General features: G+C 40.1%; 1 protein-coding gene across 2 annotated transcripts; it reads left to right on the plus strand.

The window, feature by feature from the left end:
- Positions 1-285: 285 nt before the first annotated feature.
- Positions 286-13121, plus strand: tcaim (T cell activation inhibitor, mitochondrial). Of its 2 annotated transcripts, none has more exons than XM_071519091.1 (11): positions 286-365; positions 1098-1203; positions 2506-2638; positions 3752-3902; positions 4010-4265; positions 4847-4969; positions 7237-7334; positions 8923-9014; positions 9104-9336; positions 10474-10605; positions 11920-13121. In XM_071519091.1, exons 2-11 carry the CDS (start codon positions 1169-1171, stop codon positions 12143-12145), a joined length of 1479 nt encoding a protein of 492 aa, XP_071375192.1. In that variant the 5' UTR covers positions 286-365; positions 1098-1168; the 3' UTR covers positions 12146-13121. The 2 variants fall into 2 exon arrangements, with proteins under 2 accessions (XP_071375192.1, XP_071375200.1); XM_071519099.1 differs by having other exon boundaries at positions 288-315.
- The last annotated feature ends 629 nt before the right edge of the window (positions 13122-13750 follow it).

The following is a 13750-nucleotide window of genomic DNA, read 5'->3' on the forward strand; positions in this document are numbered from 1 at the left end:
TGTTTAACAAGTGGTTTTCTAAAGTCAGTGATATATAGTTATGAAATTGAATTATTAATTGATGACCAATTTTATTAATTGTATCGTTTAAACGGCTATTTAATGAATCACTCCATTAATTGCGCCATTTATCTATTAATTAACAATATTTAATCACTGAGCGAGTCAGTAATTTATTACAGGACGGCTACATATCGTTTTTCACGTACGCGTGTTTTTTATTTTGAAGGTTATGACAGGAAGTGCAGTGTTTTATTCTGGCTAGCTTGACACTAGTTGCGCTGTATGAATGCAATGCTGGACTGCATAATCACTGTAAGGTTAGCAAAGATAGCGGTCCTATGTCCCCTTACAATGTGGGAAAGGTAATGTTAAATAGCTTGCCGTTTGTCGATAATGGCCAATTAAGGGTCTACCTATACTTGTAACTTCTTTTTTTTAACTGTCTGTACGTAGACTAGTAGCTAGAATGTTTAACTCACGTCCCGCTAACGTGTTATGCTAGCTAACCAGGGTCATGTTTTGCTGGTGTTGAGCTGGAGTTGAGTAACGTTAGCTAACATTAACGTTAGCTAATGGCCAGTCACAGTGTATTATGTTGTTACGTCAGGAGTTATGCACTTGAATGTTAACGTATAGTTGTGTAATAGTTAAGTTACTTACACAAGTACCTGTGCTTGTTATTGCCCTCATCTACTGTTACTTGTGTGTTGATGGTCAGCTGAACATATAGTCAGCTGAACAGACAGCAACAAAACAGCTAACGCTGAACTTGACCTATATAGCAGCTTTGTTTGTTCCTCTGTTACTGGTATTGCTAAGCACATTAAGTTAGCTACATAATCCTTGGCTGTTCAGCTTTGGAGGCACGTTTAGCAGTGTTTAAAACGTGAAAGACCAAAATACATCACGATGCAACACACTGATCTCACATTCTGGTGGTGGTGATGATCATTTGTACTGGACTGTTTGTTATTGTAGTGTAGTGTATGCTTATGCTTCTGTGTAATGTTTTTAGTACTTGCTGTGATTGGGACAAATAGAGCTGAAAGTTGACCTCCACCTTGGCATGGTAAAAACCTGTATCTCCTCCTCAGGACAGGACAGCTGATGCACCGGCTGCAGATGCCATGATTTGATACTGATGTGTTGACCAGCAGCATCAGCCATGTCTGTGACCTCCCTCCTGCGCTGCACCATGAGGTAATACTGTAGCTTAGGATGTTTACAGACAGCATTGTGTGTGTTCTGAGGTGTGTCCATCGCTGGCTTCCCTTCTCACAGAAGGCCCTAGCCCATTTCCGTGCCGAGATATTATTGAAATATAATGCTGCTTGGTGGATAACTTGTAGGCCAGATTTTCCAGTGGCACCTAGCAATTCATAAAAGTCATCTTCATGGTCTGAACTCATGTCCTATGAGGTGTGTGTCGTATGCAAATAAGCCAGGCAATATTAACAGGCTGTTAATATTTAGGCTGGTGAGCCTAAAATTCTGTCCTAACAAAGTTAAAGTATTCCAGTGTTTAATCCCGTTAAGGTGTCTTCAAATCATTGTTTGTCTTAGTCGTTTGGTGCAATCATTTACTTCTTGTTTCCTTATTCCCATCTGTATTGATTAAATTTGATTTGGATCTCTTTTAGCCCATTGGCTAATCCTCCAAGAGTCCACATTAAAAGCATTTAAGCATACAATAATTCATAATAATACAACACATAATTGTTGACACACACATATCATATACTTACATGCATACATACACACATATAACCTACATACATTGGCACATATCCTGTATGGACCTACATATATACACATATTCATCTACATGTGTTCACATATAATGCCAATACTCTACAAACCTACTGACAGTGCAATACAATAGTGTGATGATAACTACATTTGAATCTTGAAATCTTGCAACAGTCAAACTGCCGTACTGTTCTTGATTGAGTTATTGTAATGAATTCCATAATTTAACAGTTAAAATAAAAAAAAGTGAAAATAAAAGTCAGTCTTCCCATTTCAGTTTTTATTTTTGGTAGTACATAATGATTTTTATCTCTTATTCTTATGTTAACTTGATGTTTATCACATACTAATAACAGTTTGTCCTTAATACTAACTGGCTTTTTAAACTTTTGGATTTTTGAAATTATAGACTAAAGACTATTACGTTAGGTCCAATCCATTATCTTTTGTTCTTAAAAGTCAGATACTGTGTTATTATTTCTGTTTCAAAATGCAGCTATTGTGAATTGTAAAGGGAACATGTTTTTGTAAAGGGAACCTGTCCTTAGTGTTGTAAAGAGACTAATTGTACATTGCAACATCAAAATCTCATACCGTTGCATCCCTACTCCCCCATACTCCCCCATACAAGAGACACTGAAACATATTGGGGCTAAGAAGGCCACATAGAGCCACCAGAGTGCTTGGCTGTATAAATTGTTGATGCCTTCTAAGTCTAGCTCTTTCTCTCTCTCTCTTTGAATTTACTTTCAGAGTGGAGAGCAAACATGTCGCCACACATTTCGTCCAGCAGAGAGCTCTGTCCGGGGCAGACGCTATCAATGCACTCCGACCATTTTACTTTGCGGTCCATCCGGACTTCTTTGGCCAGTTTCCCAGGGAACGGGTACGTTTGTCATATATTGAGCCATTATTGTGAAGAGAGCATCCTAAATCGTTTAGCAATTCATCAATCAAAGCAAACAAGTCTGGTATGTTCTGTGTTTGTGCTAAAATGTGTATAAGCAGCAATGTAAATACGGTGGATATCTAAAACGTGGAAAAAGAGATCAAAGGCACTGGCTAGGGCTGGGCGATATGGTTGAAATCAATATCACGATAATCATAAGGATTTTTCTTGATATCAGTATATATCACGATATGGTTCAAGTATGCAAAATCACGTTAAATAATCAAATTAATGTTCATCTCATTGAACCGAATGGTAATGTTAGGTGTGATGTCAAACAAAACAGAAATATTCAAATAATTTTTCTACCATACCTTATTTTATGAGCGTTTTGAAGTAAAATTTGCTTGTCATCATCAATTCAGACAGCAGAAATGCGTGTCACGATATTAAAATATCATCATATCATCACAATATGATTCCACTGAAAGACGCTAAATGATAATATTGAATTATCGCCCAGCCCTACTGGCTTCTTCCTCTTCCACATACAAGAGTGGAGGCAAGCCTCACCATACTGTGTACTGTTTCAGGTACAGAGGCTTACATTTATAATAGTCATAATAACAATAATCTTTATTTATATAGCACTTTCCAAAACAAAGTGATACTGAATGAATGTCTTTGAATTTGAAAGAAACAAAACATTCAATATGAATTAGCCATGCAATAAAGGCTTTTTGATATTTTGATATTTGATATTCTCTTCCGCTTTCTGCTTTTTGAAAGTAACTCCTTAAGTGTTTTACAGAGACAAGGAAGTAAAACCAAGGCAGAAGCACAGGAGAGAGAAATAAAAAAAAAAAAAAAAAAGGCAGACAAAGAATATGACCAAAGCCAAAAGTCGGTAAAAGTTAAGATGCACACATTTTTCTGCTGACAGACAAAATGGGGCGAAAACATAACTCCATAACACATAATAACAATAAGATCTTACAATCGATTCTAAAATGAACAGGTTAAGCCAGTGCAGGGAAGCTAGAGTGGGGGTAACATGGTCCCGTCTCCTGGTCCTGGTTAAACTTTCACATTTTATCTTCCGTCTTGCAGGAAGTGAATGAAAATTCCCTAAAGAGGCTAAATGGCTATTTGGAAAACCTCCAGAAGCCCGGGGTAGGCTCGGTCCAACCGACAAAGCTCACCTTTTATGTCAGGGAAACAAAAGACAGCAGTGATATGCAGCAAGACCTCCTCCCCTCGGGTACATTTTCCTATAATATCGCTCATAACAACAAAGCATTCTTCCGCAACTTCCATATAAGCCTTTTGTTTTCAGGAATCGTAACCCCCGCTGCCTGTTTTTCGCAGGGTTCCGCTCGGTGAGTTTCACCCTGCACACAAAGGACGTCTTGAGCACAGTAGTGAACATTTTGAAGTCCTGCAGCCTGCCCGTGGAGCACATGAAGGGGCTGAAAGCGAGGACGGAGGCGGCGAAGGCCCCCCCTGTGGCCGGGATGCCTTTCTACAGGCCCATCAAATGGGACAAGACCTACTACGCCTTCACCGGCTTCAGAGATCCTGAGCAGGAGCTTCAGCAGGCCAAAAGAGTCGAACCGATACTCAGGTTAATAGCGCTGGACCTCAACTCTGCATCGGAATACACAATTAGAACGAATATCATTGAAGTCTCAATCTCGGAACCCATCGTCTATCGGTCTGACCATGATTAGGGTTAGGGTTAGGGTTAGGGTTAGGGTTGACAAGTCGAACATTTCTCCACACAATACACAAACATCGATACTTTTTTTGTAGGTGTTTTAGGTCCAGACGACAATTCGGCTAATCTCTCAACTCCAATTCCATTCTCGCGTCTCAAGTTGCTAATTGGACTGTAAACCGGCACATAGAAGAGGAAGTCTTGGCCCGGATGTCCGCTGGCTCCACCGGAAACCCCGAAATAGTGGCCGTCGCCCCCAGAGTCTAATCGTCGTCAGACCGATAGATGATGGGTTCCGAGAAGTCCAGGACAGGAAACAGAATTTGAATTAACCTCATTCCCCGTGTGCCGATTTTTTTCTCACATCCGAGCGATCGCGTGCGCACACATCTCAGCATTAGTCATGCATTTAAAGGTTTAGTCTGCTTATTGAACAGATGGACACGCCGTTCAAGTTGCCAGTGTCAGATGTGTCCTGTCTTCCCCAGCTTGTGGCTGAGAAAGAACGAGCCCGAGGCGACGAAGAAGCACAGCGTCAGCCTCCCCCGGCGGGACGAGCTGACGAGACTGAAGACGGAACTGTGCCAGAAGTTTGCCCTGGCTGATATCAGGTGATCATTACACCGCTTCGAGACGCTGTGCCCTTGTTTAACCATTAAAGGAATAGTTCACCCAAAAATGAAAATTCTGTCATCATCTACTCACCTTCATGCCAAATGAAACACAGGTGAAATTTGTTAGTCCATATAACACACAGGGAGGCTGCCAGCACAACTTGGTAGCAGCCTTCTCCAAAACAACTGAAGTCAATGGGGACCTGTTCTTTAGAGTTCTAAAACAAAAACAGCCAAACAATCACACTGTGAATAGTAAGACCTATACACCATTATTTGTTGCAAATCAATCAGCTGTAGTTAAGATTTGCACTAAATGATGGTGTAAATATACTGTAGGTCTTTTTGGAACTCTGAAGAACTGGTCCCCACTGACTTCAGTTGTTTTGGAGAAGGCTGCTATGGAGTTGTTTTCCTTTAAAATGATCCAGCAGAGTTTCCCCTAACATTGAGTAGGTGCGGTTGGTCACCCTGCCTTAAGGATCTGCTAAACCTAAAAGAAGAGTTCTAGTGTCCCATGATCTAAATGCTGTTTCAGAGGCTTTGCCACCCTGACAAGAATATAATTTGGGGGGAAACACTGAAATATACAGTGGGGTCCAAAAGTCCGCTACCAAGAACTCTTTTGTTTCATCATTTATCAAAGACTAATACCATTTTTTAGTCAAATGATATTTCTCAAAATTACATAACTTTTCACAAATACCAGTCAAAGTTTGTTAGTATTTACTGAAGCCTAAACTTCTCACTATTTGGTATGTCCACCTTAATCACAGCACTCTCCCAATTTGAGAATCCACTTTATTCCAGCACTATTTTAGAGTTGTGATGTCACAGTATGCTTCGCCTTTTCCCCTTTTCAAATGTTCCCAAAGATGTTCAATGGGGTTGAGCTCTGGCGTTTGGCTGCATTTGGGATATCGACCTAATGAAAAAGGAGAGCCAGCAAATTTTACACAAATCGCTGTGCAAAATGTGGATAACGTAACGTTATTCATTTATCCAATTAAGTGGAAACCATTTAGAGTTAAGCAGTCATCAAACTTACTGAACTTAGTCATTGTAACTTATTTGCTGTGACGTTATCCCTGCAATTTGCTGATTTAGCGCTTACCTTTTGTGAACGTAATTGAATTAATAGTTTGTCATTTATCAAATAAAAATGCCAAATATTTGCTGGTTGCAGCCTCATAAATGCTAAGATTTGCTTGCTTTTCTCTGTTTCATATCAATACAAAGTGAATACTTTTGGGGGTTTTTTGGCTGCTGGTCAGACTAAGCCAGTGGTTCTCAATGTGGGGTCCGGGGACCACCAGGGGTCCTTGAGGGAGTTCCAGGGGGTCCCCAGCAAATTGATGAATTGTTAAACTCCAGCATTATTTAACTGACAAGAAGTTAAAACAATTAGAGAATGTAGAAGAATGACTGTTTTGGTCATAGTTTCACTGTTATCGCTCTACCTACAATACAGATAGTCATGGAATTCTGGACAAATTTTCAGATTTTGGTCTGAGACACAAAATGTCATCAAATGGGGGTCCGTGGCCCCAATATGGACTAAATTAGGGGTCCTTGATATGAAAAAGGTTAAGAATCACTGGGCTAAGCAAGCAATTTTACTTACACTATGGGCTCTGGTAACTTGTGATGGGCATTTGTCATTATTTTTTATGTTTTATAGACTAGATGATTAATTGAATAACTAATTGATCGCTTAATCGATAATGAAAATAGTCGTTAGTTGCAGCATTAGATAACATTCTCACTCCTAACAAATCGCACCGCAGTTCTTTTGGATTTTCAGGTGTCTCAGTGTAGTATACTGGGTGCCACCTGTGCGCAAATGATGTTGTTCTCACCTGTCCAAACAAAAAAAAAACTATACTGAACAAAAATATAAATGCAACATGCAGCAATTTTAAAGATTTTACTTGGTTACGGTTCATATAAGAAAATCATTCAATTGAAAGACATTCTGGGCAAAGGAGAAATTCTCACTAACAGGGATGTAAACGAAGACATGAGGGAAGTAAGCTTTTCATTGAAACATTACAGGATATTTATTTAAGTCATGAAACATGGGACCAAAGCTTTACATGTTGCATTTATATTTTTGTTCAGTTTAAAAGAGTAAACATACTTGCATACACTCCAAACATACTTGGGGCATCACTCCAATCTGCCCGATGGGGCGGGTGACAGTGGACAGTACTGCATGTGCTGCTTTATTAAGGTAACACCCTGACTCTGCTCCTGTCCTGCAGGTGGCAGCGTAGCTGGGGAGTCGCCCATAGGTGCTGTCAGCTCCAGAGTCTCAGCCGACTGTCTCAGCAAAACCCAGAGGCCTTGATCAACCTGCAAGGTAAAGCCACCACAGAGCATCACTTTTAACTCCTTAATATAATAATAATAATAATAATAAACTTTATTTGTATAGCACCTTTCATACAAGAAATGCAGCACAAAGTGCTTTACAACAAAGAAATTACATGCACCAAGTGCTTCACATAAAACTTGATAATAGTGAAAATAAGATAAAGCTGAGAATAGAATACATAGAATGCATCTTCACATGAAAATAGACATAGAATGAGCATAAAAACAGGGATAGAATGCCATAATTTATGTAAAATAAGATGGAGAATAAAACCCACTTGAGAATAATGGTAAAAATAAGATAAAAATGAGGAATGCATAACATAAGATGGAAGATAAAACGCACTGAATAATAATAATAAAAATAAAGTTAAAAAATAGAGTATATAGAATGCATAAAATCAAGTAAAATACAACATTTTAAAAGAAGCGCAGCAGTGCATAAGTGCGATCATAATAGTGATTCGACCTGCTCACCTGCAAAGGACTGGTAAACTAAAGAAGAAATGGTCTGCCAAGAAGAATTTTTATCAGCCAAACTAATTAGTACACATTTTCCATATAAATATGTCACCCTATGTGTTTTCAGTGGTATTTTGTGTTTAGAATTAGATACTGTGTGAATTTAAATCTTGCTCACTCACTTACAGTGGATCAAGTTTGTAATTAATCATGAAGTGACTCGCCACATGGGGGAATAACGTTAAGTTTTAACTATTGTTAGGCTAGTTAGTCATCCAGACAGCAGGGGAAACAGAAATTCCGACTTGACCACTTTCTCCGGAACAGCATAACAGGGAGCCAATCAGCAGCCTGTTTGATACAGAGCCAGTGTCTTTTGATTTGATTGGCTCACAGTCGGAGAGAGTGTACGGCGGTCAGCAGGGACAAAGTTTGAGAACAGGCAAAGACCAAAGACATGTATACGCTTATAACAGACAGGGTTCCTACACATTTTCAATTAAAAAATTCCATACTTTTTCCAGACCTTGATTTGTTTGGAAGATTTTGTCTGGTGTTCAATATGATTTACGCAGATAGACATCTTGCCCCTGCTAACTAGGTCATATCACTGTATAGATGAAGATTGTTCTTCACAGCCACAAATATCAGAATATGTGAGATGATTGGCAGGGTTCCTACACGCTTTCCATTTTAAAATTCCATATTTTTCCCAGACCCTATGTTCTTGACTGGATTTGATTTTGGTGGGTATTTGATATAATGCATGCTGACAGCGGCTGGGTAATAAGAGCGTCCCTCTATCTGAACATTATCCTTCACATCAACAAAAACTGTGGACTCAAAGTGGCTCTACAACAACATAAAAGCTAGAATTATGTGTGTATCGGACCTGAACCGCAACATTTTCCATACTTTTCCCAGACATTTTTTCAAATTCCCAAACTATTCAAGACCTGGAAATGATCAAATTCATTTTTAATACTTTTCTAGACTTTCCAGACCTGCGTAGGAACCCTGAACAGAAAAGTTCAAGTGTTATGGTGTGAAAAAGATGTCAGCTTGGTGATAGCAGTTAATTCTGGCAATCCTGCTCTTTACATGCCATTTAGGACACACCATTGTCTTCACTGACCAGTCCGGGATGAACGCCTCGGGACACGTCATGCTGGGAACGATGGACGTTCATCATCAGTGGACAAAAGTAACGCGGCTGAAATCCTCCAATTCACATGTCGCCCGTGTGTCTTTCCGAGTGTTTCTATAAACCTTCCTTTGCCTCCTCGTCCCCAGCTGTTTGAGCAGCTGCCCGGCTATCGCAGCCTGCAGCAGCAGACCGAGTGGCTGAAGGAGAGGATCAGCCTCCTCCTGGGCGGCGCCCAGGTCACCCACGTGGAGAGGCTGGGTCCCGTCCGGCCCATCGCCGAGCACTACGGCACCCTCAGCACCTTCCACAAGAGGCTGCTGCCCCGACGCCTCCGCCTGCACCCCAGGAGCCTGCAGGGCCTGACCGTCACACTGGAGAAGTAAGCTGACAGAATCTGACGTGTACACGGTCTTTCCGCCGAGCAGCCGCTTATGTTGCCTCATAGATATTCTCATTAATAACTCGGAGCTCCTAGCGCGTAGAGACAAGCGGACGAAGTGTGTCGAAAGTGCGGAATGTGGAACTTTCAAACGGAATGAAATTTACGTCTGTAGACCAAGGGGAAGCGGAGAAAGCTCAACCTGAAACTGGTATAAAATTATTCTTCTTATTACACTATTATTTTAGGAAACCTTTACATTTTTGTGCATATCTTCGCCACTTTGTGACGTAGAAACAAGCGGAAACTAGAAGGGCACTCAACAAGGTGCGAGCTATTATTGCTTGTTCGTGAGTCGGATCCGGATCCGCTCCAAAATTGAATGGGTTCTTCCTTGGCCCATGCTACACCCTTCCACAAAGTGTCATGAAAATCGGGCCAGTAGTTTTTCCGTAATCCTGCTAACAAACAAACAAACAAACGGCACCGAAAACATAACCTCCTTGGCGGAGGTAAAAAGCTCTTGAATCTGCAGAGTCTGGCCTCCCGTTGCATTTATTCAAGGAAGTCTCCTGACCAATCAGAAGCGAGCTCGGTTTAAGCCAGCCAAAGGCTGCACGCATGCCTGTAATGTCTGGGCATTGTATTCAGCCGACTCGATTCAAACCAAAACAGTATTCGCGAGAGAGAAATGTAAGAAAAGGTTTTTTCGCTTCAGTAAACTCAGTTAAAAAAAACCATTTTTCATTCATATGTCTATATACATTGTTGAACATCACTTTTATGTGCAGAAAACATTTCATTTGGTCTTTGTTTGCATTATACAACATTTGTGACTTTCTATAGGCGAGTTTATCTTTACTGTGTGTCATTGGATCTGTTGCATCTATACAGTATCTGAAAGTGAAAAACAAATGATATATTCTAAAAGCAGAGTTTGCTGAAAACAATGACACCAAGCACTTGGGTTAAAACATTTTTTAAATTTTTTTTTAAGGTAAAATAAAAACTATAGCAAAACGTAAAAAAAATGGCTTAGACTTCCTGAGGGTTGATGTTAGTAATTACCTGGCTTTTGGTTTCATTCAGTGGGTAAGAGACTGAAGTTGTGTTAACTTGTTGTTGTGTGAATGACAGCGACCGCTCCACCCCCAGTCTTCATGAGATGGGTCACTTCATTATCCCTACCAACTGTGACCCTCCCAAGCTACAGGCTTTCCTTCAGAGCCACGCACTTGAGGCCAGGCAGCGCGTCCAACGCAGAAACCAGTGAGTGGAAGATACCCTTTGTGTGTGTGTGTGTGTGTGTGTGTGTTGCAGATATATTTAGTGCCATTGTCCCATTTGAGTGTTTTGTGTTGCTGTTTCCTATTGGGAATCTACGGTGGCCCTGAGGGTCAAAACACAACGACATTTCACAAAACGACATTTCACAAAATACATTTCACAAAACACATTTCACAAAACACAACGACATTTCACAAAACACAACAACATTTCACAAAACACAATGACATTTCACAAAACACATTTCACAAAACACAACGACATTTCACAAAACACAACAACATTTCACAAAACACAATGACATTTCACAAAACGACATTTCACAAAACACATTTCACAAAACACATTTCACAAAACACAACGACATTTCACAAAACACAACATTTCACAAAACACAACAACATTTCACAAAACAACATTTCACAAAACACAACGACATTTCACAAAACAACATTTCACAAAACACAACGACATTTCACAAAACAACATTTCACAAAACACAACGACATTTCACAAAACACAACATTTCACAAAACACAATGACATTTCACAAAACACATTTCACAAAACACAACGACATTTCACAAAACACAACAACATTTCACAAAACACAATGACATTTCACAAAACGACATTTCACAAAACACATTTCACAAAACACATTTCACAAAACACAACGACATTTCACAAAACACAACATTTCACAAAACACAACAACATTTCACAAAACAACATTTCACAAAACACAACGACATTTCACAAAACAACATTTCACAAAACACAACGACATTTCACAAAACAACATTTCACAAAACACAACGACATTTCACAAAACACAACATTTCACAAAACAACATTTCACAAAACACAACGACATTTCACAAAACACAACATTTCACAAAACACAATGACATTTCACAAAACGACATTTCACAAAACACATTTCACAAAACACAACGACATTTCACAAAACACAATGACATTTCACAAAACACGACATTTCACAAAACACAACAACATTTCACAAAACACAACGACATTTCACAAAACACAACATTTCACAAAACACAACGACATTTCACAAAACACAACATTTCACAAAACACAACAACATTTCACAAAACACAACAACATTTCACAAAACACAACAACATTTCACAAAACACAACATTTCACAAAACACAACAACATTTCACAAAACACACCGACATTGTGTTTTGACCCTCAGGGCCACCGTAGGAATCATTGGACCACCACCTCATACTGGTGAATAATGACTTATTTGTGATTCTCTAGGCTGCAAGCAGAGGAGGAGGCGGCAGTGAAGGCCTGCCTCCACAGTCTTTCCCTCCGGGGCCTTTCGAAGGAGCCCAGCGTCAGCCCCAGCCAGATGATCCTCTGCTGCAAAAGGCTTCTGGAGCAGCGCTTGCCCCTCATGCAGGGGCTCCACATTTGCGTCTCCCACTTCTACTCGGTCATGCAGGACGGGGACCTCTGCATCCCGTGGGACTGGAAGAGCTGAGCCCGGGGGGGGGAAACGTCCCCGCCCGCCTCGGCCCGTCTCCGGTATAGAAAGCGTCCGACGAAAGGATACCAAGTAGCGGGATCCCCGCAGTTGTTTTAAGTTGTGGAAATGTTTTTGCCATTTTAATGTTCAGGCTGCAAAATGTGAGATAGATATTCAAAAGGATATTTTTGGTTTGGTGCCACGGAGGTTACAAGGAATTCTATTTCCGAGAACATGTCGGGGCAGGAGATAAAACATAGTCATGTCTTTGGAGATTCATTCAGGTTTACCGCTGATGGAGTCACCCAATAAGAAGCACTTTACCCTTGTACTGGAGAGGTCAAATAGAAGGATAATTGGATGGGCAGCATAGGTGCAATATGGTTCAGGTGTGGTTCACAGGGAAGGCTTGAAGCCTTGAAGTCAATCAGTGTTGAAGCCTCAAAGGTAATTTGGTTTGAGAAATTCAAGAATTTCTATTTTTGTTATTGTGTGCAGTGCACTGAGAAAGAGAGTTATGGAAAATAATGGTTCTTTTAAGCTGTTGTATAAAAAAAAATCAGTGCCAGCAAATGTAAAAAGACCCTAATTGTGTGTTCTTCATAGCTCCAGTAATGGCCGTTTAGAACGGAGTGATGGAATGATGGGAACATTTTGGAGAATTATTATTTCACAAGACAATCCAGGAAAGCTAACACCGTTTTTTTTTTCAGTGTTATGTTACAGATTTAATCCAGCAGACACCTTTTGTGTCATATCATGTGCTTTTTGTCTCATTTACTTCTATATAGAAAAGACAGAAAACACTGGGATCATCTGCTGGAGCGTCAGGCTTGCTGAGTGTGGTGTTGAATTGCTTCACTAGATGGAGCTGTTCTGTTAAGCCCATACTGGGCTTCATTCCTCAAAGGGATTGATTTTTCTGGACCTAGCCATAGCCAGCAGTTGGCCGTGGTGACCTGAAATTGCTGTTACGGTTGAGTATAATCTGAGCCTATCTGGGGCGGGGGGCGGGGGGGCGAGGGTTTAACTTCCTGTTTGTAAAGTTACCATAACCAACTCTGATGGAAACAGTTCTGCTCAAATAAAAAGGGTAATTTCAGACTAATGTGTGTTGGTATGTTTTGGCACTTTTTCATGTGAGAAAGTGTTGTAATGGTCATCAATAGTTAACTTGAACAAGGCAGAAGGCAGGAAAAATTAGCAAATTGAAAAGTGAAGTTAAAAAAGTGAAAATAAGCTCACTAATTGAAACCAAATCAGTGGAGTTTAGAAGATCCTAATGAGCTAATTCTACCAACAAGGTGTACATGTGAATTTCTTTTTCAGCACTGGGTGGGCACAAGGTCGCTTCTTCCAGCAGGCAGGCCTCTGCTTGACTGACCACCAAAACAGTTGAGTGAAAATAAAGTGTGTATACTCACTGGCCAAAATAATTGGAACACCAGTCTTCCCATAAGACATAAAAGAGCTGTCACATGTTTGTTAAAACCTGCACCCCCTATTCTTAATCTGATTATCTACGCTGTTTTGTGACTTCCAATTCATGTGCAACTTTTAGATCATAGTGTGTTGTTTTTTTTACTAACTAATTAATCATATTATTATTATTAATTAATT

The sequence above is a fragment of the Centroberyx affinis genome, unplaced genomic scaffold (assembly GCF_046629955.1).
Source record: "Centroberyx affinis isolate AG114_WGS23_722 - 3 ecotype Tasmania unplaced genomic scaffold, CSIRO-AGI_Caff_v1 ptg000053l_1, whole genome shotgun sequence".
NCBI classification, from domain to species: Eukaryota; Metazoa; Chordata; class Actinopteri; order Beryciformes; family Berycidae; genus Centroberyx; species Centroberyx affinis.